The sequence below is a fragment of the Musca autumnalis genome, unplaced genomic scaffold (assembly GCF_047663935.1).
Source record: "Musca autumnalis isolate F117 unplaced genomic scaffold, ASM4766393v1 scaffold_5, whole genome shotgun sequence".
In the NCBI taxonomy this organism is placed as follows: Eukaryota; Metazoa; Arthropoda; class Insecta; order Diptera; family Muscidae; genus Musca; species Musca autumnalis.
In genome coordinates, this window is record NW_027412088.1 from 134,282,272 (window position 1) to 134,309,406 (window position 27,135).

General features: G+C 36.7%; 1 protein-coding gene across 16 annotated transcripts in view; it reads left to right on the plus strand.

Annotated features, from left to right (window-relative positions):
* The window catches only part of Ptp52F (Protein tyrosine phosphatase 52F), a 61,013-nt gene extending 36,139 nt beyond the window's left edge, over positions 1-24,874 (plus strand). For 9 of the 16 annotated variants that reach the window (XM_073988339.1, XM_073988336.1, XM_073988333.1 and 6 more), the window contains exons 7-19: positions 937-1,092; positions 1,671-1,955; positions 2,024-2,451; positions 14,384-14,540; positions 14,648-14,965; positions 15,046-15,384; positions 15,444-15,601; positions 16,218-16,473; positions 16,535-16,718; positions 16,782-16,981; positions 23,724-23,794; positions 23,866-24,000; positions 24,069-24,874. In XM_073988339.1, coding sequence (XP_073844440.1) covers positions 937-1,092; positions 1,671-1,955; positions 2,024-2,451; positions 14,384-14,540; positions 14,648-14,965; positions 15,046-15,384; positions 15,444-15,601; positions 16,218-16,473; positions 16,535-16,718; positions 16,782-16,981; positions 23,724-23,794; positions 23,866-24,000; positions 24,069-24,722 — 3,341 coding nt within the window. In that variant the 3' untranslated portion in view covers positions 24,723-24,874. The remainder of the gene's footprint in view (positions 1-936; positions 1,093-1,670; positions 1,956-2,023; positions 2,452-14,383; positions 14,541-14,647; positions 14,966-15,045; positions 15,385-15,443; positions 15,602-16,217; positions 16,474-16,534; positions 16,719-16,781; positions 16,982-23,723; positions 23,795-23,865; positions 24,001-24,068) is intronic. The other 7 variants (XM_073988343.1, XM_073988344.1, XM_073988345.1 and 4 more) reach the window with 1 other exon arrangement.
* Positions 24,875-27,135: the final 2,261 nt, after the last annotated feature.

A 27,135-nucleotide genomic window follows, 5' to 3' on the forward strand; every position in this document is an offset into this window, starting at 1 on the left:
ATAGTCAGTTTGATATTTTTGAACCTGTGGGTTAGGCCGTCCGTGTTGGCGCTGATCGCCTCATATATTCTTGATCAGGATAAAAGTCTGAGTCTATCTATGCATGTACGTCAGTCTGTCTGTGGTAATCACTATAGCATCCTGAAAATTGTGGTCAAGTTCAAAGACGATCTATATCGGTCCACGTTTTAGTATAGTCCGCATATAACGGTACCGCCCGATTTCAGGTATTTTGATGTTTGAAGCTATATTTTTAGACCGAATTAGCTATAATTTGGCATATAGGTTTCCTAGTTGTCAAAAAACTTATCTACCAAAAATTGTGGACATAGCTCCATGTTTTGGTATAGCCCCCATACAAAGGTACCACCCACATCCACATCATCCGTCTGAATTTGCAATGTAGGGTTCAAAGTAGTCAAGAAACGTCTCCATCAAAAGCGATAATAGCGTTTGGAATAGCATCCATATTTCAGGCATTTGGAAGTTATGAACTCCATTTTCATCCTAAATTGGCTGTAATTTGGCATTTACGGTTCCCAGTGGTCAACAAACGTATTCTCCAAAAGTTGTGGACGTAGATGCACGTTTTGGAATAGTGCCGATTTCAGGTTCTTTTAAGTTTTTCTTCATTTTTGGGCAAGATTGGATGTCATTTGGCATTGAAAACTTATTAAGCAAAAAAGGTGGGCCCATGTCCCCACATTGTGATATAGACCACAAGTTGTTAGCTGACCGTATTTAGGGATCCCAGAGATCCAAAAACTTCACCACCTGAAATTGTGGACATTGGTAACAGAAAGAAAATTAATTATTCCATATAAGTTCAGAGTATTTCATGGTGAAGGGTATAAAAAGTTCGGCTCCGTCGAACTTAATGCTATTTTTGCATGTTATATTATGTTTTCCAACTAATTTATTTCCCTTTTTTTGTAGTTAACAAGTGCGAAGCTAGCAAAAATATAACTGATCCAACGGCTAAAGAATTTACAATAACCGGTCTTCAGGGTTGCGAAATTTATGAAATAGAATTTTTCATAAATAATGTGGAGACACCGAAAACAAAAACAACATTTAAGTCATCAGAAAAAGGTTTGTATGTATATCAGATTGAAAACGTTTAAATTAGCGGAAATAATTCTAAAGGCCTCGGTACATAAGACGCATGACATTCTTGTTTAAGTCATTTCTCACCATATCGTTACATAAAATGTTATGTTAAATTCAAACGCCACCTACCGAAGTATAATAGCATCGAAATATTCCATCTTATTATATTTATATCTTCGTCATGACTATTTTAGGTCTTTGCTTTAATTGTTCTTTCGACATCGAGAACTTACATCGTTACTTGGTATAGTTGTGACATCAACATATGGACTGTTCCCGTACTTTATAAAGTGGTAAAAGTCGTAAAAGTTGTAAAAGTCGTAAACGATTTTCATATAAATGTTGCGTACGGGAACGCAAAATGCGTAAAAGTGGTAAAAATTGTAAAAACTTTTTAGTTCTGGAACAGAGCTATTATTCATACTATGCATAAAGTTAACCACTGTGTCGTATACGTCACAACAATAACACGTATCGGTGTTCATATGTATTTTATTTTATGTCACACATTTCCTCTCTTTCGACATTATAATGAAAAAGAAAAACGCATTTTATTTCAGTTCCCGGCGTTGTTACCATTAGTTCGCCAGAAACTGGAAGTACCACTGCCAATATTTACTGGAATCCGCCACTACAAAATCCCAAATGTGTTGACTATTATATTGTGGAGTTCATTGGTCCGATTGTGAGGCCCATTCTATATGCACCATTTTATATTGCCGATACAAGTGCCAATTTCGATGGTTTGGAACCGTGCGGTGAATACAATTATACAATTGTGCCGAAATCTTTAAATGGTACATTCGGTGAAACGTTTTTGAGCAATTTCAATACCTTGGAAGGAAGTATGTAACGAATAACTAGACTTAAACATGGCATCATATACTAACATGTATACCTTATTCGTTTTAAGGACCATCTGTTGTACGTAAAAAGGAAGTTGTAGCTCAACCATTTTCTCTTGATATTTCCTGGGATCCTCCAGAATTTGCAGATTTGTGTGTAACCGGATATCGTCTTTCCGGTTGGGATGATGAAGACAATGAAGTTAGTGCCTTTGATCAGAAGACCACAAATACGAGCATAACCATTGAAGGTTTAAAGGCTTGTGTGACATATACAATTCAAATAATACCCACTACCCAGTCCATGAATGATGGAGAACTGATACACATTGAATGTGAGACAAAGTCGAAGGCAGCCGATGCACCTGAAGTTGACGTACTTGCGGTATACCCTGATCGTTTTGCTATTAGCGCCCGTGAATCAGATAAGAATAATAAATGTGAGACTATTTTCGCCCGAATAGTTTGTGAAGCCCGCACCGATGCTCCAATCAAGGTAAATAATGAAACATTTCGATGTTTCTTTTTATTATGATCTTTATTACATTTAACGCAAATATGTACCTAAAATCGGGTGATACTTTTGTATGGGAGCTATATCAAAACTTGGACTTATGTTAAAGATTTCGTGAGGTGGTTAAATACCCATATATAACCCTATATTTCAAAAAATAACTAATTTTATAGACAACGATCAAAAAACCTCGTAATCGTCTAATCAAAGTATTTTTTAATATGTGTGTATATATTTTTTATGTTTATATGGGCGATAACCAAAAAAACACCACGCCAGTAACATGTGCGGAATATTGTCCTGATAACGAAATCGGGTTTCTATGTTCTATTCGGTGAAAAAAGTTTCCGCACCGACATGGATTTCTAAAGGCATTTGGATAAATTTATCTTTGTAAAAATTTTAATTTTTGAATCAATATTTATATGTACACATATCATTTATTCAGGCTTAAATAAACGCTTAATTATTGCGATTTGGTCAACATTTTGCATTAGATTTATGTAGAATGGTCAAATTTCAAAATGAAATAGCTTATTTAATAACAATTTGCTATGAAAATGGAAGGCCTAATAGAAATAATGCAATGGAAAATTTTTTAACGCTAGAGAAAAATTGATAACGCATTTCTTTATATTTTCCGCGCTCTACACCGCTATGTGGTGGTATTTTTGATATTTACAAAAAATGGGAAAAATGTGTAACCCCAATGTTTGTAGAGTAGTTTAATTATCACCAAATGTTAATAATCACATCTGAGGCATGGGATTACAGCCTGGGGAAATTCAAGATGTTGTAGGCACATCCAAACTGCACAAAATCGAATTGTGAAAATTATGCACAAAAAAATGGAACATAAAACACAACAAGAAAATCTACGCATCATTACAGGCACAAATTCAGCAAATAAAAAACTCAAAGATCTTGAAATAGTAAGCGAATTCATCGACGACGAAAGTATGGCGAAGAAACTGGATCACAATCAAAACACGAGAAGAAGAGCAGAGGGTAAATACTTCGTCCCTAATTTCAAAAATGATTATGGGAAATATTCGCTTTCTGTTGCGCTACCCAATACTTTAAATGAATTGCCAAAAGAAGTAGTTAAAGCTAGAAATAAACATATTAGAAATAAGCTAATGAAAAATCACTATATAAATAGCTAAAAAACAATGAAGTCTACAATAATTTGTTTATTCAACTAATACATAAACATTATAGATCTTGAACCCACATACAAGCTAACTAAAGCTTAGTGGGACTTAGTAAATAATAAAATGTAAAATTATTTTCTACTTTTGAAAAAAAAAAAACATTTAAAAAATTAAAAAAAAAATGTTTCCTAAAGTATTACTACGGGTAGTGTCAGTGTGTTGTATTTCTACAGTGACCAACCGTACTCTATTGAATATTGTTCTCAGTATTTTTGCTCACTATTTTCCAGTGGAAGTATACCCTCTTCACTATATAAACAATCCCACGGAGGCGGGTTCTTCGATACTGGATTAACCCGGAACCATAGAACAACCGTGTTCGGGCCAGCGGCTGCCACCTCAGTACACATAAGTGTGTATTTGTATAGCCCGGTCCGTGATTGGTCCGTGCGGGGACAAAAGAAACCCCAGGACCAATATGAATGTGCTCGGTTTGTCATATCCGCCCCCGCCACACTGTGAGATGCAATAGATACCGGGAGGTGGTACATCTCATTTCCCAGTAAGTCGTCGTCATCAGAATACGATACTCCCCGCACTCCCCTTAACAGCACCCAAACACGCAGACCTATCTCGCTTAAGCATTTGTCTAATTACCCGTTCATGGAATGTATAGGAGTAGCAGTCTTGTGTGGAACTGCCGAGGGTGATTTGCTTAAGGTGTACACCCCGCCTATAAATAGCTGTACTCTGCTTTTGGAAGGTCATAACCGCTTTAGCTTTTGGAAAGTCATAACCGATTTGTGGCATTCAGCCCTTGGAAATGACCAGAGGGTTATAGTGCTGTGTGATTGATAGCTCTACGTTCCGCATGGTCAATGAGGACGCCTCTGCCAGTATTAGCAGAGAGTGTCACAGTTCGCGTCACTTGGTCTGACAAATGACGTCACCAGACAACCCATCGTTTCTCAGAGGTCAGACCGTCTGCTCATAATTGACTTCATCAGCAGACTACGTGATTTCTTCAACTCTGAACGCCGCACTTTCATCATTCATTGGAAAGCTAATTGGCCTAGTTTCAGATCGCTAATCACCGCTTCAGAGATCTGCCCAACCCTTGTAATCCGGGCTGTCAGATTTTTTTCTGCCTAAATCGCCAAATCAAGTGTCAGAAATCGCCAAACCGAAGATTCTTCAGTTTATGTTAAAAGTTATACTGCATTATGCTTTTTTATGTTATATTAATGCCAAGTTTATACTTGCGTTACAAAATCCAATGCATATGCGTAGTTGATCGAACATGAATTTTCAAAACAAGTTGTTGTAAATTGAATTAGTCACCAAAAATATACGACAATATAGAACTTTACAACTTTATTTCGAAAATTATCGTTAAATTATCTATATATTGTATTAATTGTGTATAGTACTAACAAATGAAAAAATAAACAAGTAAAAAAAGAGTTAAGTTCGGCCGGGCCGAACTTTTCATACCCTCCACCATAAAATATTCTGAACTAAAATGGAATAATTAGTTTTCATTCCTGTCCCCAACTTTAAGTGGGTACGTTAAAATGTCAGATGATGTACATAAAATGTTTCATTCGGTAGGCCCTTTTTTTGGTGCTTACATCTATGAGTAACTGCGTATGTCGACAATTTTTGGTGAGCTAGAAATTGGGAGGTACCGTTATATAGGGGTTATAATAAAACATGGACCTATGTTGACAGTTTTTGATGGGAGCCTTTAATGTCAAATAACTCCTAATTCGGTTAAAAATTGTAGCTAGAATCCTCAAAATACCGAAATTCGGTACATAACGTGGGAACTTCAAATGTCATTAACCCTTTCGGCCCCGCTGCAGAACCGAATGTCTAAAAATTATTTTTTTGTGATAGCAAAGCTTGTTAGCTCCAAATTAAGGATTTTTGAAGATTTGAAACTTCGGGAGTTATTGGGGAACCAGATATTGGAAGTTGCTTATAAGCAACTTCGGGCCGTTGAGGTAGTATTTCATGGCATTAATAAATTAAAACAAGTTTATAAGAACATACAAATTGCTTGTTATTTATTCTTTAAGAATCATTTTTGATATAATATTATATATTATATCATTAATACCTCAGTATGATAGGCAAGAAAACAATTTTTACTTGTATTTGAACATAGATGAACACCACACTTTGACACAGGTGTCGACCTTTTTCTCCCATACCACCCAATGACGAATTTGGCAGGTCGTATGTAACTCTACGGCGCTTGGAACTGGAACATGACGCTCGACTCTCTCTGGATACTTTACAACACGTAGTTCAATGGTGCTATCTTGTAGCAAATTGATCTCTATTTCTTCACCTCTCTCCAAAATTTCGTTCAAACCATTCTACATAAACTCTTCTTCTTCATCTTCGCACTCTTCATCAGAAGCCTTGTTTCAGTCGAACTCCAGAATGGCTTGTATATTTGTTTCCAGAGCCGTTTAGGTGGTTTGTTCATATTTTCGATTTCAATGGTCTTCACTATCACCGTGGCCCAAAGTTGCTTATAAGCAACTTCAAAAAAGAAAAAAATATTGTAAAGGAACAATGCCACATTTTGTCAAAATGTTATTTTTGTTTTATAACTATACCTGTTACTAATAACAATGCGTATTTGTTTTTTAAAATTATTATTTAAAAATATTTTTTTTAACTTTACTTTATGCACTATTTTTTTAGAGCGCGTGATTTGCTAGACTTCATAGTGAATAATGCATAATAAATAGGTCGATCGTCACATAATTGATATTTTTGCTGTTGGTTTTTATTCTCAGAACTTCAATTAACCAAACCAATGCGAGTTTTGATGAGAAAATCACATCAGTTTCAAATTAAACCATGCTAAAAATCGAAGTTGCTTATAAGCAACGTTGGGGTCGAAAGGGTTAACAGCTAGTTCGGAGGTATGTGTGCTATACGAAAATATGAACTTAAATGAAAAATTTTCGTTGGCTTTTAAATTTCAAATTACAGAAAGTTCGTCAAAAAAATAAAGCTAAATAAAGCTACGTTCGGTTAAACATTTTAAGTAAAATCCTCAAAGTACCGAAAATCGGGAAGTATCGTTATATTGGGGCTATGTTGAAAATTGTTGATGTGTGGTGACCACTACAACCTTCAAATGTCAAATTACAGTTAGTTCGGTTAAAAATTTTAGCTAAAATTGTCAATTACTGAAAATTGGGAGGTACCGTTATATGGGAGCTATATCCGAACATGGACCTATGTTGACAACTTTTTATGGAGAGGTGTTGTGACCACTAAGAACTTCAAATGTCAAATTACTGCTAGTTCGGTTTAATATTGTAGTTAAAATCATCAAATTACTGAAAATCGGGAAGTACTTTTATATGGGAGCTTTATCAATACATCGACCTTTCTTGACAATTTTTGGTGGAGAGGTGTGGTGACCACTTAGAATTTCAAATGTCAAATGTTCAAATTACAGATAATTCGGTTAAAACTTGTAGGTAAAATTCTCAAAATACCGAAAATCCGTTATATGGGGATACCGAAATCCGTTATACCGAGGTACCGTTATATGGGGCTATACCAAACCATGGAACTACGTTCATAATTATTTCGAATATAAGTTTTTTGGTCACTAAGAACCCTAAATATCAAATTATAGCTAATTCGGTCTAGAAATGTGAATTTAAACGTCAAAATACCTGAAATCGGGCGGTAACGTTATATGGGGGCTATTCCAAAACATGGACCTATCTCCACTAGTTATATAAGTTTATTGACATTTAAGAACCCTAAATGTCAATTTATAGCTAAATCGGTCTGTAAATGTAACTAAAAACGTCAAAATGCCATAAATCGGGGGTTATATGGGGGCTATACCAAAACGTGGACCGATATAGCCCATCATCGAACTTGACCTGCCTGCAAACAAAAGACGCATTTTCCCAAAATGTCAGCGTCCTATCTCCATTTTTGTGGATGCTAGAGTGATTACCACAGACGAACGGACGGACGTGCACAGATCGACTCAGAATTTTACCCTGATCAAGAATATATATACTTTATAGGGTCGCAAATGAGAATTTCAATGCGTTACAAACGGAAAAACAAACTTAATATACCCTCCATACTATGGTGGAGGGTATAAAAATTATTTTATCGTTGAGATATCATAATAATAAATTTTACTAGATAAAAGCTGTGTTCAGAACCTGCAAAATATTACTACTTGCAGTAGTTTTCCCGTTTAGTGCTAAAAATACGTTCCCGTACTCCGAAATCTAGCATGACTTGCACTTTTTTTTGCCTAGTAGAAACTAGCAACATGTTCATTGGCATCTAAATACGATAGCTGATACGTAGATTTTGACATTTCTGCTAGAGTTTTTGCAATTTCCGTGATTTTTTCATTCCCGTATTTTTTAAGAAATTTGTATGGGGAAGCAATTTTTGACAATTCGCTCTTTTTTCTAACACTACCATTAAAAAAGTACGGGAACACAATAAAAAATAGCATTGTAACAAAGTAATTTAACATTTTTTCACATTGTTTACAAATTTTGATACTAACATTTTTTGTTGCAGCAATTGACCATCTACCTTGTTTATTGTGATACGTGAAAAGTGTTGCAACTTTTGGTACTTTTTAGGCAAAATCACGGTTGTATATCATGTGTACTGTGATTTCGACGTTGATTTCGCTGAAATCACGAAATGAGATGATTGCATTTTTGTATGCGAAATCATGATAAATTTTGCTTGATTCCGCGCGAAATCACGAAATGCCTTCGAAATCACGAAACGACGCCGAATGTAAACCAAACATAAGTTTATAACGCAATGAAAAAATAATTTGCGACCCTATATTGTATTTTGAGTCGATCTATGCTTGTCCGCCCGTCCGTCTGTGGTTATTGAGATAGGGCACTGCAAGTTTGTCAAGATGCCTCTTTTGTTTGCAGGCAAGTCAAGTTCGAAGATAGGCTATATTGGCCTACGTTTTGTATTGTATCTATATAACAGTGCCGCCCGATTTCAGGTATTTTGAAGTTTTCGCTACATATTCCTACAGAATTAGCTAGAATTAGGCATTTAGGGATCCTAGTGACCATAAAACTTATCCATAAAAATTTTTGGACTTGGCCCGTAAAACAGAACGCCAGTTTTGAAGATGTTTAGCTAAATTTTCTGACCGAAATAGCTATAATTTGTCATTTGACCACTGGGAACCCTTAATGCCAGATTATAGCTAACTCTATCAAAAAATTAAATCGGGCGGTACAGTTATATGGGATATTTGGGCCACAATGTGAGTCGATTTAGTCCTTTTTCGAAATAGACCTGCCTGCATCTTTGCAAAATTTTCCGCAGACGGACGGATATGCGGAATGACAAACTTTATGTACCCTTCATACTATGGTGGAGGTTGTAAAAATATGTTTAGCTATATTCACAAAAATGGATTATTGTGCAAATCTATTAGAAATTAAGTATTTACTGTCTCATATAAAACAACAACATACAAAAAATTAAGGGAAGGAAGAGGGAATTTCCACAATTAGCCAACAAAATCGCCAACTATTCTGAAAACCGCTAAAAAATCGCCATATCGCCAAGTCAAAAATAAAGTCGCCAAACGCATTGAAAAATCGCCACGTTTGGCGAGAAATCGCCATATCTTACAGCCTTGCTTGCAATGTTCGAGTAGCAGAGAGGATGTTCCGAGACATCATCACCGCTTTAGCCGCTCGCTATATACCTGTCGGTCGATTACCCGAAGTAAGACCAAATTTTCCAGCAGATGCGACGGGATTAGCTAATGAGCGTGATGAGGCTTTGTCAAGCCAATTAGGGATCTGTCGTTGGAAGTTATCAGTGTCTAAATCATCTGAAGAGATGCAACATTGGAGCCGGAATAAGTGAATTGTGGGCAACCGTTATGCCACTCTGGGAAAAAAGGACATAAGACCTCAGTCACGTTTGGTGACGTTACGCTGACTGATCCGAAGAGGTTGGCAAGTTGTTCTAATCGACAATTTTTCGAACCCCCCTTGAGTGACAAAGGGAAGAGAAAAGTACTAAGTCACATTATGTATCTTCCTGCCGAGGAGGAACCACGACATAAGAAGACTCACTCTCTTACAAGGTACAAGGCCGACATTACTGCCATACAGGAAATACGATGGAACGGGAAAGGCGTCACAACAACACCTAAAGGTGACGCACTGACACAAAGCATGAGTTTGGTTGCGGATTTGTAGTTGGTCGGAGGTTAAAACATCTGGTCTCCAGCTTCACCCCAGTGAATGAAAGACTTGGTGCAATTCGATTAAAAGTAAAATTCTTTAACATCAGCTTCATTTGCGCTCATACTCCCACTGAAGACAAGGACGAACAGACCAAAGATATATTTTACGAGCGCTTAGAAGAAACTTATGACCGTTGCCCTGCCCATGACATTAAAATTATACTAGACGATTTTAATGCCAAAATTGGAAAGGAGAATATCTTTGGCCCAACAGTCGGGAAATTCAGTCTCCACAGTGAAACATCTGACAATGGTATGAGGCTGATAGATTATGCAGCTGCAAGAAACTTGGTAGTTAGCAGTACCAGATTTAAGCATCTCGATATTCATAAGGTCACCTGGCTGTCGCCAGATCAAAGAACAAGAAATCAAATTGATCACGTTGTGATAGATGGAAGACATGCATCAAGCGTGTTGGATGTACGATCCGAGGTGCAAACATAGACTCGGACCACTACCTTGTTGCAGCAAAGGTACGTACCAGATTAAACGTAGCAAATAAATTGCGAACGGACACAACACGGAACTTGGACATCGGTAAGCTGCAATCACAACAGATAGCCACAGCATATTCCACTCAACTGGCCCAATTGCTTAATCAAAGCACTCCTCGTCCCGATAACATATCAGGGCAATGGCAAACCATTGCCCACTCCATGCAAACAGCCGCAAAATCAGTACTTAGATACCAGAGACTTCCACCAAGGAATCCATGGTATGATCAGGAGTGTCTTGCTGCTACCGAAGAGAAAAATGCGGCATATAGGGCTACTCTACAATCAGCAGGAACGCGTAGCGCACGAGAGAGATATCGGAAGAAAAGGAGAGAGGAGAAACGTCCTTTCCGCAGGAAAAAGTGAGAGATAGAAAAGCGGGAGTGTGAACAAATCGAGTTGTACAGGGGACAGAATGAAGTCCGAAAATTCTACCAAAGAGTGAAACATCAAACTGATGGCTTTGGAACTGGCACATCCTCCTGTAGAGACCAGCAAGGTAGTCTGGTAACTGATAAAGATAGTGTGCTAAGGATATGGAAAGAGCATTTTTCCAAACTGTTGGTATCCAATAGTAGCGAAGTCGACGAAGATACCACAGATCCTATCCCAGAAGATGGTATTGAATGTATACCACCCGGCCAAGATGAGGTAAAGACAGCAATAAACCGGCTGAAGAATAATAAGGCAGCAGGAGCTGATGGCTTACCAGCCGAGCTGTTTAAAACCGGAGGCGACACGCTGATAAGGTGTATGCATCAGCTAGTTAGCTCCATCTGGCAGGAAGAACGCGTACCCGACGATTGGAACCTGAGCATCCTGTGTCCCGTCCATAAGAAAGGAGATAAGACTTTATGCTCCAACAATAGGGGCACAAGTCTTCTCCCTATTGCCTACAAAATAGTGTCAGGGATATTGTGCGAACCACTAAAGCCCATGGTCAACGAAATAATTGGACCATACCAATGCGGGTTTAGACCTGGCAAGTCTACCATTGACCAGATATTTACCCTGGAGAAGACCCAAGAGATGCAGATCGACACCTACCACATTTTTGTCGATTATAAAGCAGCCTTCGACAGCCCGCTACGTTCAAAGGTATTATCCCCGCAAAGCTTTGTAAAATCGCTCCAACTGACACAAGATCTTCAGTTAAAATAGGAATGAAGCTCTCCGAAGAGTTTTGTACCAAAATAGGTTTCAGGCAAGGAGATAGCCTTTCGTGTGATCTTTTAAACATCCTGCTAGAAAAGATTATACGAGAGGCAAAAGTCAAAAAAAATGGAACAATCTACACCAATAGCCACATGTTACTTGCTTATGCTGATGATATAGACATCATGAGAATCTGCTAAAGTGGGTCTGGCGGTAAACGGCGAGAAGACCAAGTTGATGGTGTCGACGCGCAATGCGTCCATTGAGACCAGACCAACTGTTTAAGTTGGTTCCTATAATTTTGAGGTAGTAAAAGACTTCGTATACCTCGGCACCGTCGTCAACACGACAAACGACATCAGTTGTGAAATAAAAAGAAAATTGTATTGACCAACAGATGCTACTTTTGCTTATGTAAGCACTTCAAAAACAAAGCCACAACTCGTCAAACAAAAATAACGCTTTACAAAACACGGATACTACCCGTGCGGATGTATGGTTCCGAAGCCTGGGTACTTACGCAAGCAGATAAGGCAGTGCTTGGCGTGTTTGAGAGAAAAATTCTTCGAAAGATCTACGAACCGATCTGCGTTGACGGTGAATATCGACGTCGTATGAACCACGTGCTGTATCTGCTATACAACGACATCAATATAGTTAAACGTATCGAGATGCAGCGATTGCGTTGGCTAGGCCATATAATAAGAATGAGTGACGATGAACCCGCTAAAAAGGCGTATAAATTCGAGCCACATGGCGGTGCACGCAGAATTGGCAGGCCAACGAATAGATGGCGCAAACAAGTGGATGAAGAGATGACAAGGCGCGGAATTGGAGAATTGGAGATCTTTTCTTAGTTCGGTTTATGGAACAAATGTTCTGTAATGGGGCAGCCAAGTAAATAAGTAGGTAAGCTGTGTTGCTTGTGCTCGACTAATCAATACCCTTTGATACTTGGCGTCAGGTACCTTCCCTGATGTCATTTATGAAAGGCTGAACTCCTTATCACCTTTTTTCATACGAGAAATATTTTTTTAATTGTTCCACAAACATCCCATACGGAACAAGGGAGACTTCTCTCATATCAATGAGTGCACCCCGATTCATATTAGCTCAATGATATTTGACCTACTTTTTATCGCCGAGTCCGAACGGCGTGTCTTAAGACACCACTTGTAGAGAAGTTTTACATAGCAGAAATACTCAGCAAATGTCGCCAACATTACTGAGGGGTATTTTGCCACCGTTGAAAATTTTGATGTTGACTGGCTGGGGAATCGAACTCACGACCTTCAGCGTAAAAGGGGGTGTGCATACCATTGCACCACGATGGCACGAGAAACTCTCTACGGCCACTCTGTTCACCACATGGACAGCAGTGATAAGCACAGATGTTAATGTCCTGGTCGATGGCAACAGAATTCCGACCACAAACTACCCCAAAATTCTACGAGTCCCATTCAACGAGATGTTCACTTTGTCCGGGCATGCACAGCTGAGATGTAGGAACAAGGTCCTCAAGTCTCTAGCGGACAGCATTTGTGTGCCCCCCACACAAAGAAACCTTGTTGACCGCATATAATGCGACCGCATATAATGCGAGGTGGTCCGCGAAAATAAGTGCAACACGATGGAAAAAATATTCAAACCTATCAGAATACTGCCATGAGAACTGCAACAGGGTATCTCCTCGGGTCTTCAGTGAACCATATACATGAGGAAACAAAGATTATTCAGTACATCAACATAATGTCACGTTGTAATGCAGTATTTGTTCGGGTGTTACTATGAGAGCCATCTTAATCACCAGGTGGTGGATTGGACCACCACCTGGGCATGTCAGGAGGGATCTTCATGATCTAGAAAGAGAGGTCCAACGTTACAAGTCAACAAGATCAACAAGAATATCAAGCAGGTTTAAATAGCATTCACACACACGCAGTCGCAGATGCCTTAAACACCTATCGTGTGAATGCGGTCCAGAGTAGTGTTGGCTCAACAACGCTTGGGATGATGCAGCCGTATAAATTCCTATAGGGCAAGGATCGATAAATCAGTGCTAAACATCTGTCCATCTTGCGGATCATGCCCGCACGACACATTGCACCTTTTCAACCGCCCTGCCAAACCTACTCAACTAATTCCAGTAGCTTAGTGCCAACAGCAGCAACAACAACAATTTATACTCGCCATACATTCTTATCACTTAAAAATATGTACAATGTTACGTATTATTAACAATACGCCACCTTGTACAATCACAGATACCTTCCCAATAAAACCAAATGGAACTAGATCAGGATGAAAGTAGTATTCTAATTACTTCGTTTCTTTTCTTCATTTAACAAGTAAGAAAGTATCAGTCAGCTGTGCTGAATTGTGTGGGAGGTACCCGAAGGAGTGGACCAATATAGTCCATATTCGAACCCGATCTATATCTGGGAGGAATAATACGATGTGCAAAGTTTGGACCAAATCGATTGCTCCCTTCGAGAGCTATTATTCACACCATTTAAAAAAAATGGTACTTTTGTGGGGGAGGTACCCGAGGAATGGACCGATATTGCCTATCTTCGAACTTAAACTAAGTTTGGACAAAATTTTACGATACCCAAAATTTGGTTCGAATCGGTTCGACATGCGACTTAGATTGCGTCGTGGTACATGACTTTTCAAAAAAAAAACATTGCACTCATAATAAATTACATGTTGGAGCTGAGTTTAAATATCTTCAATTACTAAATATTCCATAAAAATCTAGTTCGATAACATATTGCCATTTTATTTAATTTTAGAAAGCCGAAAAATATGTCAAGGGACAGCTTGTTATTTTATTCAATACTGATATTGGACCTTTGTCACCCTACACTGATTACTATTGTAACGCAGCTCTCTATAACATTGGCGGTTGGTCAGCGAATAAAACGTTCGTGAAAAAAACGGAAGCCTATTGTAAGTAAGACATTCTATAAAAACATTCGTTCATTTTTATTACCACACAAAAGTCTGCATACAAAATGAAAATGCCTTCAATACCCAACATTCCTTGTTTATTGTAGTTCCTGATAAACCGGAAAATATTACCGTGACAACGCAAACGAACAGCACTTTGAAATTTACTTGGAATGCCCCGAAATATGCCAATGGCAACATCAATATGTATATCACCTATTTCAAGCGTGTCGAAGCCTCCTATTTTATACCCAAAGAATGTGGCACCACCAGCTCTGACATGGTACCGCGCGAAACATCGAGATTAGAATTGACATTCGATGATCTTCAACCCTACACAAGGTACAGCATACAAGTGGCAGCTAAAAATGAATTCGGCATCAGTGAATGTACATCGCCGACTATGATCACCACCAAACCATGGAGTATGATGACGAAGCATTTTTACTTGAAGAGAAATTTTGTTATTTATATTCTTTTCCGTACTTTTCTTCTTTCTCCATAGTATCGGAACGTATACAAAGAGTAACGGCCCTAGCTGAAGGTCCTTTGGAAACTGATTTAGAATATAAAGCTCAAGTGATTATCAGTTGGAGTTCACCATGCAAATCTAATGGTGACATTGAATATTTTCTCTTAGAATTCATCGGAAATCGTGACGGCTATGAAAGTCAACATTTGGTACGAGAAATTCCAGCGGATTATAGCAACGATGGGCAAATTCAATATAATGAAACGGATTTAAAGCCCGAATACCATTACACAGTGAGTGCAGCGGTTAAGACGTTTGGTGTGGACATTCTAAGCGAGAATGCGTACACAACATTTGATGCTCCCGCTGGAAGTAAGTGGTGAAATGAAAATTTCGTTGGTTTGTATGTTTGAAATGATGTATATTTTCAGTTCCTCAAAGATTGGATACTGAGGCTATGGCAAAAGCCCGCGTTGAAGCTTATGAAAGCAGCAATCCATCGAAAATTGCTGTTGTTCGTTTTCCAGCAGATATTTTAAAATCAGAATATGGTAGCATATTGTACGTGGCTTTGCTGCTATCCGAAAAAGTAAGTACATATGGGGATTTTTAAGTGAAATCGGATACTTCTTCAAAATGAGGATTTTGATTTTCTTTATTCTTTGCTGTGGTGATGCTGCTCATCAGCAAAACATTTTAGTATATTTTCAGATTTTTTGACTAAAGGTTTAAGAGATATCGCGCCTTGAAAAAGTCCAATTCTGTAAAAGCTATATGCAAATAAATACTCATAACTTCTTTAATATTGGTTCAAATAGAAAAAATCTTTTTTGTATGTTTTGATTCGACTCAAGGCGCGATATCTCTGGAACCTTTAGTCAAAAAATCTGAAAATATACTAAAATGGTTGCAGCATCACCACAGCAAAAATAAAGTAAATCAAAAACCTCATTCTGAAAAGGGTCCGATTTCACTCAGAAATCCCCATATAGCTTCATTCAAATAGATTAGCTTTTTAGAAATTTCCATACAAATGAAAGCTAAGGACAATCTAAAATAAACATATAAAACTTTAAATCACAAGAAAATATTGAAAAATCATAAATATTCTATCTTCATGGCCAGCTTTAAAGTTGCCCTTACCTTAAACAAAGTCATTGTAAAACATATTGACCTAAATTTATAAATTGCATCGTTTTAAATAGGACTGTGATGAAGACGCAATGCAATTAAGATATGGCGCCATGGATACCAGTGTCAACTGGCCAACAGTAAAGACGTGGAGTGAAGTATATGGAGATAAAAATACCGAATGTATCAGGCAATATCAGACGACACCGGTACGTTGGAAACCACCAGATCCAAGGACACAACAATCATCCAGCGAAATTGAGTATGTAATTGGAACTGAAGATTGTGTTAGTGAAAAGAACCGCTATTGCAATGGCCCACTTAAGCCGGGTAAAAAAATACACATATTTCCCTCATATGATTATTCAATAGAATTTCAATATTTTTCTAGATACTGAGTACAACTTGATTATACGTCTATTTACTAAGTCCGGTTATAATGATGCTGCCCTATTGGAGTTTAGAACGGAAGCTCTTATTGAACTAACAATTATCTTGGCTGGTGTCTCCAGTTGTTTGCTGCTGGCATTTATAGCTGGTTTTGTTTATCTTTGGATCACGAAACGTATAAAGTGGTAGGCATTTCATTTTCTGGCAAATCATGAGCTAATTTTGTTTCAACATTTTTCCAAATGCAGGCAACGCGAATCATGTCATGGCATTGAGGACTCTTTTGGCGACATTGCATCGAAGAAATTCGCCATGTATTATCGTGAATTGTCGAAACCGGATAAAATTGCTCGGGAATTTAAGGAACTGACTGCAGTGGCATTGGACTTGAGTTATTCTGCCTCGGAAATGGGTTATAACAAAAATCGTTACGCTGATATATTTCCATGTGAGTACTTATTGAAATTATATATACAAAATTGAGTTACGTCTGTTGATTGCAGTTGTCAGCGAGGAACAAATGTATTCAACGATCCAGTTGCTGATATTATTCGAATGTTCGTCACAACTTTCGAAAACGACTATCACTGTCGAATGTTTGGCAAATGTTTTTCGTGTGTACACAAGCACGTTGCACAGTGGAAAAAAGTACCGATTTAGTGCGCCAAAAATAAAAATCAATATTTTATCGTATGTTTATCCATGATTTGGATAATTTTAGTTCAAAAAGGATCATTTTAATTCATTTATTAATATATATGGCAATTTTTATTATATAAAATATACGAAAGTTTATCTTATTTCTGAAATTATGGTCAGTAGCAACTAAACTATTGGGACTTCAAACAAGTAACCTTTAGCAAAAATTTTTAAAATAATTCTTTAGAACATTCTGAAACTCTGAAATATTTATTTCATGTTGTTTAGGCGGTATTTCATATCATCAATTGGCGTATGTGATTTTTTCACTTTTGGCGCGCTAGATCGGTATTTTTTTCCACTGTGCGTTGTTCTTTTGTTCGTCAAATGTTCGAAAACGATATCATTTTCGAACATTTTGTGAATGTTTTTTTCTTCACAGCAAAAATTGTTTCGAGAAACATTTTTTAGTTTGAAATTTTTTTTGTTTCAAAAAATAATTTTATAAGGTTTACATAAAATTCCCATTTGCTTTTTTCAAATAATTTCCATATAAATGCTGCGTATAATATAAACAATAAGTGTTGACAAAGACAAGATATGGGTAGGTTGCCAAACACAAGACAACAATGTTTATCAACAGTTACATATCGAGTCGCAAACATAACAAGGAAATAAAAACGGAAAATGTACATAACAGGAACATCAAGAAACTCCACAAAAATGTTTTTCGTCACTATCGTAGAAACTATCGTCAGTCATTCACTAATAATATTATTGCCGATATTCGAAATCGAAGGTTTTCCTGCCACAAACTGAGCGACGAATGAATCGTTTTCAGTTCATTATCGTGTGTCGTTCTCGAACAAAATATCCGCAAATCTATCGAGAAACATTCGAAAACGATATCGTTTTCGATAGCAATGGTATGGTGGGCATAAACAAACAATTAATTATGTTATAAACCTGTCTGAAGAACATTTGTCATCGGAACTTTTTTTAAAAGATAATATTATTAATGAAAAGAGAAATTCGATTCGGAAGAAAGACTTTAAATCCTGCAAAGGTCTGTCATTTACAAACAAATTGAATTGAAAGAAACTTTGAAACTGCCCAAGAAGAAAGCCTTATGGCCTGTTTCACGAAGACGATTCGAATTCAAATTTGTTCGAACTACTGCCAAACTTGTGTTTTTGAAAATTATTTCAAATTACCACCCCCTTATCCCGATCAAAAACTACCCCAAGATGTTGGGTATAACGTTCGGTAGCATGTTTAAGGCATTGGCGCACGCCACAGCTATTTGCGACAAGATAAGAAGTAGGAACAAGGTTCTCAAGTCGTTGTCCGGCTGAACTTAAGGTGCAGGCAAAGAAACCTTGTTGACCTCTTATAAAGCAATAGGCCGGTGTGAGGTAAGGTATGCTGCACCAGTGTGGTATGTACACTTTAGCGTTATGCGGTGGAAAAATATTTTAATCTGCCAGATAGGTATCGCGTCCACCAGTCATTTAAGTCGTATAATTTAGAGTGTTAGGACCATTATATCAGGAAGCATGGGCTTGCCAACGAAAAACTTAACATCGCTGTAAACAGAACCGCAAGGAGTACCGTCGGTAAAAAAAAATTCCAAGGTCCCGCGAACAGACCTTAAACTGCACTTAAAGAAAAATGTTGCACTTTTGTGAGAATTTAAACTAAGATTGCACAAAATATTACGAGTTGAGCGATAACTGGTCTTGCCATAATGGTGAGAGGAAATACAAGTTATTGCAATAAAAACAAAGCGATAATAGAGCAGGTCCTAAACTCCACTTTTCTGAAATTTTGTGTGTGAGGTACCCAAAGGAGTGGATCGTTATAGTCCATATTCGAACATGATTTATTTCTGGTAGAAATATTACGATGTGAAAAGTATGTACCCAATCCGTTACTGCCTTCGAGAGTTATCGTAACCGAAGAAGTGGACCGATATGACCTATTTTCGAACTTAAACTATGTTAGGTTAAAGAACAGACCGCTGCACTGTGGTCCCAGCCGGCGACAAAAAAGCAAAAATCGATGTCAACAAATTATGATGGTAACTATTCAAATCTATCGTAGACACATCAAATTTTAGTATTTTTACAACTTCTAACGGTACTTGCTAAAGCAGAGCCACAGAAGTGAGCATTTCCATTTGAAGAAATTGAGACATTGAAATTTCCATTAACGTAGTGACAAGTTACAAGTGATATCACAAAAAAGTAATATGTAAAATTGCTATAGTAAGAAATGGAAGGTATAGTTAATGGTATTGTTATTATTTTCAATTGATAACATCATAAATGTTTCTGTTTATTTTGTAGTAAAATTGATCTCTTTTGAAATGTATTTTTGTGAGTATTTTTATACCCTACACCACTATGTGGAAAGGGTATTATAAGTTTGTTTTGGTAAAAATTCATGTAACACCGCGAAATATTCGTCGGAGACCCCCAATGTGGTATACCAATCTTTATATCTGGGCGAGATAAAGCGATTTTGAGATGTGTGTCCGTCTGTCCATTATAAATTGTAATCAAACTCCAGGCCGCAATTATGGACCGATCATCACGAAATATTGTATGGAGGTCGGTTTCACATCAGAATAGATCGCTATTTTAATTGGTGATGATCGTGAAATGTTTAGCGGGTGAAATGGACCAAAAACATAATTTTTATCCGATTTTGTAGCTGCTCTGTAGGTCGCAATAATAGTCAGATCACCTCGAAATTTTAAGTAAGGTAAGAGTATATGACGAAGAAGTAGCTTGCAATTTGAGATGGCGATCAGATAATATTTAGAGGGTTAAATGGACCAAAACTTTTGTGTGAAAGTTGTGAAAATTTTTAGTATGCAGCTTATATCTTTATTCTTGGAAGAGACATTCCGGGCAAGTAAGCTATACTTGGAAGAGGAACGCTTGACCTTTCTATTGATGTCAATTGTATTGGTGTACATAATAAAATAACAGAGTTACAGCCTAATATACCCTGTTATTTGTTTGTAGTGTAATCATAAACACGCTAGAGGTCGCAATTATAGCACAATAATCACAAAATTTTGCACGAGGTTGGGAGTTAGGTAGAGGAAGATGCCTATAATTTTGGATGATGATCTGATATTATTTAGTGGGTGAAATGGACCATTACTTTTGTATGAAAAATACAAAAAAAATATATTTTTGGTCCATATTTTATTTCCTGGAGGGCATATACCGGCAAAGTAGACTACATATGAAAATAGAACTACTGATCTTCCCCCCTGATGAAAATTGCAATAAAGCGAAACAATTATTATGTTGGAAATTTTGATCTGTGGAAAGCTAATTCCCAAAAGTAAAGGTGTAGGGTATTGCATGGTCGGCTCCGTCCGACTATAGCCTTGGCTTACTTGTTTATTTTATATTGTGAAAAGAAATAGACTTTTAGTACCATGGATCCTCGCGGATCCTTAGTTATTTTTATTTAAATATTCGTAAAAGTGTCCGGAATTAGAAAAAAATTATCTCGTCTGTCGAAAATTGCCGAGCGGTATTCAGTTTTCATTATACTGAGTATACTCGGAGTTTTGTGAATGTTTAGTATAGGGTTTTTTGGGTTTTTCAAGCAATCGGTATTGTTGTGTTGTTGTTTCGATCTTATTTCATAAAAAATTATGTTTTTAGGATTACAGTATGAATGTGTGTTTTCACATTTGTATGTTTTTGAAATATGGTGTTAAAAAATGGTGTTCGAATACCGTCCGTCCCATGCTGGGAAATTATAGCAAACCTTCAGGTAGATGTTGCGGGATATGATTTCTCTAAGTTGTCAGATCATATACACTATCTCTGCAAAGGAATTTCAAAAATCTGGATACAGCACAAGAGAACAAAAAATTGATAAACATCATGCAAATTGGCTTGCTATAAAAGACACCATAATTTTTGAAAGATACATGCCACTTCAAGAATTTTCTGCCGTTGAAAGTAAAAACGCAGAAGGTCTGCCGTAGATTTAAGCTCTACACAGAAAAATAAACAACTTAGAATGGTTAAATTGGCAAGCGGGAACACCTGTGTTGTCTTGCTTACTGTTTATATATCCGGGTACATTTTTAGTCGATCTGGGAACTCTCCTAATCGTTCCTGTAGCTAGTATTTATTGTAATAGATGCCTACCCATCCTCACGAACTAAAAATCTCATAAAACATCTTAGTTTCCTGATATGGGAAGGATCTCGTTTTTTCTTTATAGTATGTTGGCTCAGACTCAGAGCAATAACAATCACCTGATATTTTAATGATTAACTAATCTGAATGCCATCATTGACCCGTATTATGAAATAGAAGTCGTAAGAATTTGAAGTTTCTCGATCAAAAATACCCAATTTTCAGTAGAATTTCAAGTTTATTTTGCACCATCTCTCTTCATTCCTTCGTTTCTCTTTAGTTTTTCATAAAACTAAGAAGAAACTGTCAATTTATGCCAAATTGTTAACGTATTATAGACAATTAAAGTCCACAGCTTTTGTAAGGTCTTATTTCCCCGGTATTAAAGTCATAGTTCTACCAATTGTAGTTGAAAATCCAAGAAACCCCGTTTTTCACTACATTTACCGTTATAAAATCAAAAAACGAAGTGACCCAAAGAAATCAAAGGTATTTTCGTCTTCCCTGGACTCCCACAATATCGAATCTATGCATCAGAGTCCCTGCAAATTTTCACTGTAGCACAGTGTTATCGGGAGTTAACATGATATAGGACTATACCAAAATATGGACATATATTGATGAATTTTGGCAAGAATGTTTGATATAGACTATAAACTCAAAATGTCAAATTTCAGCACATCCACCAAAGAACACAAAATGTCAAATTACAGCGAATTCACTTTGAAAATATAGACAAAATCTTAAAATTAATAAAAATACTGGAAGTACCGTTATGGGGGGTCTATACCTAATCCTGACGATTTTTGGGGAAAATTATCTTCTGGTCACTACGAGTTTACGATAAAATTTTCAGATCGATATCGTGATTAGATTGTGTTCATCCTGAAAAATGTTGAAAAGAAAGGATTTAAAGAAATAAGAGAAACTCACAAGAAAAGGCCACTCGGCTCGGTTTATCAGAAGGCAGTGAGAGATTGGATCGTGTGTTCACCTTTGACTCGAAGTCTTTTTTCCATCAGCGTTGGGCAGAGACACAGCAGATGCTCGATTATCTATGTTTCCTGCTCATTCTCTCACAACTTACAATAGTCGATTTCATTTCCATCCCATTTGCAAGTATAAATCTGATATTGCAGTGACCCGTTACTATGCCTACCGCCAATTTCATGTCGGACTTCCTCAGCAAAAGCAGAGGTGCTGTCGATTTCGATATCTTGTGACTCCGATCCTCGTCGAGCCTGGTCATTCGCCTTTTCGTTTCCTGCAATATTACAGTGTCACCGGTCCATCAATGTCCTTCTTCCTAATGTTTTTGATTGCAAAGACTTCGGCTTGAAAGACACTACTTCCATTCTCCATCGTATAGCCTGTTTATATTACAGTTTTTTGTCGGTTAACCTTTATTTGTGAGGTTTGATTGACATTTGAAACCCAGTGGGTTTATTAAATCCGGTTATGTAAACGTACTATTAGAGCCATCAGTATAAATCTATATACCTTAGAGTTTAAGTGTTGTGGGCCCATGATTCTCTGCTAGGGATGTGTACCGTTGTCTGTTCGAAGTCAAATTTTGGACCGAATCGGTTGATCCGTTCTAGAGATAACGTGCTATCCAGCAAGCCAGGTAGACAGACAAACGGACATGGCTAAAACAACATCAAATTGCCTGAAACTGATTTCGTCCACACGTACTTGGGGTCCAAATCGTTATTTCTATGAGGCACATGTTGGTCGTATGAAAATACATATACCCTCGTTAGCCTAAAGACGTTTAAGAGCTCCTCTCGGATTTTGAAATTTTCTTCAGCAGGTTGTCCTTGCAGGGAGTTTCGGATTGGTCCAAACTTTGCACATTGTATTATTTTATCCAGTCATGTATCAGGTTGGAATATGGATTCCTTCGGGTACCTCGCACACAAAACTTGGGAAAAGTGCAGTTTAACAGCTCGTCTCGGATCGTGTTGAATTTTTTCCAAAAAGTTGTTTTGGGGAAAAATCCATACTTCCTGGGATAATGTCCCAAAATCTCAAAAAAAATCTCGAAGGGAGAAATCAATTTTGTCCAAACGTTATACATCTTATTATTTCTTACAGCCTCGAATTATGTCCGAATATTGACTTCATTGAAGCACCCTTTCGGGTACCTCCCAAACAAAGTTTGGAAAAAGTGCAGTTTAAGAACTTAGTGAAGACGGTACAATTTTTTTCGGAGGCAAATTCATACTTCCAAAAAATTGTGTCAAAAACTTTGCTTATTTAGGTCCGAGGCATGGCACAAAGGTATATCAACTGGCTAATACGTTCTTACATGTTTTTCCTAATTCCGATGTATGTAGGTGTTCTTTCATTTATGTATTTTTTCATGTTTTGCAGATGATAAAAATCGTGTCATTCTGGACATTGATGCGGATGGCTCGGACTATATCAATGCTTCTTTTATAGATGTAAGTACCAGCTTGGTGAAAATACAAATAAAAGATGTACCTAAATTATAATTTATTTTTCCAAATCTAAGGGTTATCGCAGGCGTAAGGAATACATAGCAACCCAGGGACCAAAACCTGAAAGCACCACCGATTTTTGGCGTATGGTATTACAACATAATGTGCGGGTTATTGTTATGGTAACACAGTTCCGAGAAGGCGATGTGGTAAGAACTTAGTCTATTTCAATGATTAATGCAAAATTGAAAATTGTTGTATTCTCCCAAAAAAACAGATTAAGTGCCATGAATATTATCCATACAAATCGAAGGGAATTAATGTCACAGAAAAGAAGAAAGAAATATTTGATCTCTATGACCGCACTGAATTGTCAGTAGTCCATGAAATGTTCGGTTTGAAACAGAAGGTGGTTCATTTCTATTTTAAGAAATGGCCCGATTATGGTGTACCCACAGATCCCATGCATTTAATAACTTTTGTGCGAAAGGTCAAAGCCGAAAAGATTCCGAGCTATTCCCCGATTGTGGTACACTGTAGTGCGGGTGTGGGCCGTACTGGAACTTTTATTGGCTTGGACATTATTATGCAACGACTCAAGAATGAGTCAAAAGTTAATATATATGAAACGGTGAAGAAGTTGCGTTTCCAACGTATGAAAATGGTCCAGAGTCTAGCTCAATACACATTCCTTTACACATGTACCTATGAATTGGTCAAGCACAAGAATCCACAAAGACCAAATGAAAAGCCACAAGACATCCGCAAGAAAGCTAGCCCTGAAAGTGATGCTGAAAATGCCAGCAGCACCTCGGCAAGTGCAAATAACACCCAACGTAATGCTTCCGATATGAGTTCCCTAAGTGATCATCGTCAACATACGTTAGAGCGACCATCAAGTGTCAATGAAAACAACGAAAGTTTTATGTAAAAAAGTAGTATTATTAAACAATTATACATATATACGAGTATGTATATAGATAAATAAGTATTACAGGTGATAAAGAAAACATACATACATTCATACATATGTACATACCGTTAAATAATAGACCAAATATAAACATGACTATAAATATTGTATACAATACAGTATATTTATTTAAATTTACGGAGGAAGGAGTAGAACCAAAAATTAATAAATACTAATTTCAAACATAACTGCAAACAGCGTTCGTTCATAATTGGGGTCATGGTTAGACATCGGATTTTAGCATGTTTTTTATTTCTTATCCGATTGGACTCAAATTTTGGATCTAGGCGTTTTGAGGGTCAATTTTTCGATATTTGGGGTCATATCAAAAATATGCAAAAAATATGCAAAATATATGCAAAATATATGCAAAAAATATGCAAAATATATGCAAAAAATATGCAAGTGTTTTTTTGACAAAAATCGTCAATTAAATTTAGAAAATCATCAAAACAGCATTCTAAATTAAGTTTTTTGACGTTTAACATAGTTTTTTGCAGATTATTATGTTATTGAGACTCTTCAGATATTCCGCCACAGCAATAAATCTAGACTAACAAGACTTAAATCAGTTTTCACAAGGTGAGAAAATGTCAAATAACCCAGCATTCCTATTACAACATAATTTGCCTTCTATACAAATGTAGATAGATAATGGAAAAATTTCAAAAACTCAATCAGAAATGTCAAAATCAACATGTCCAAATATGGTGATAGTTTCTAATCGGCCAAAATTGTCTAGCAAAAAAAAAAACGGAGCTAGAGTTAGTCATCGCTATTTTTCTTTAGATAAAAGCGCAATTTTATCTAGTTTTTGGAAAAAGGGTTCGTTTTTTAGCGTAAAATGGGAAAAAGTACTAAAGTACCATTTACGATTCCAGTATTTCCAGGAATATAACTAAATCAGGAGTATACGTTTTGAATATCCACATATTAGATTTGAATATATTTTATAGTGTTTAGTCCTATATTTGTGGTCAAAAAGTTTCTTTGGAAAAATGCTCTCACTGCCGCTTTAATATTGATGACATGGTTTTAGTTTAATGCACTAAAAATACATAATTTTATATGTATATTGTAAGTATACAACCGCTTAATGCAGAATTGGGAAATGTTCACTCCTCGGCGAAAAGTAATGCATTATTTTTAGATACACTTTTCCAGTTTTGTTGAGATGTGTATTTATTATTGTTGTAAAATAATTTCAGCTTAATCTCGGGTTTTGTTGTTTTCAAATTTTTAAAAACAACAAGTTTTATATAAAGTGTGATATACATAGTTAAAATTGATGCGAAGAACACCAAACGATTAGTGCAAAATGACATCACTCAGAAAAACCACACAATAGCGTGGTAGTGGTAAAATAAGTCAAACCCTTGGAATTATCTTTAACATGGCAAAGGCACTCACATATTTCTGCTAGAAAAGCATTTGGAATGCTAAAAAAATATAGTTCTTTCATTCCTGCTACAGGAAAACAATTTTGATAACACAGACGAAAAGAAAATATACAATTAATTAACTTATACCTGACCGTGTACTCGATAATTTGAAATAATTATTACAAATGTTTCGAATTTGGACAGTTGTTTAATGGAGGAGTTGCTGTAAAAATTGTTTCAGCAACATTTAGAAAAAATTATCGAGTACAAGGATATAACACCTTTTATAACACATTAGTCTTGTTGTCTAGGATATAAAAAAATATATTAAGAAAAATGTTCGCCGCAATATTGTCATTATAGTTGCCGAAGGCACTATACACCTAAAAGGCAAAGATTTCAAGGAATCTTAATTTTCAAAAAAATGAAATTTCACATTTGTCCCGTGTTTTGCTTACATCCTGATGTATACTGTAAAAACGTCATATTTCTAGCTCTACTTTCACAATCTGATTGGCGTTGGGAAATTGAGTCTTGTTGCATGGTAAATTGGTAAAAAGTAAGGAAAGGAACAAATACGGGCAATTCCAATAAAATTGTCCGGATTGTCGTATAGAAAAATCTCACTATTTTTAACACTTAGAGCACGTAGAGTATTATATAACTACCACGAGTTATTTAGTCATAGAAAATAATTTATTTTCTTTACTATTCGTTAATCCGGACAATTTGATAATTCGGACACCGCCGAAACCTGTGGTGTAGGGATTATCGAGATTATACTGTATATATGGGTGCAATATCCAAATCTGAATCGATTCTTACCAAAATAAACAGGGATCGTCCTAGGGCCAAAAAATCTCCAATTTTTATGCGAATTGGTCTATTAATGTGACCTGTACTTTGTTTTCAAAATGACCTGACCAGACGCATAAGTGCGAATGTATGCAGATCATCAAAAGAAACTGTGGGTCTATTTCGTTTCCTTT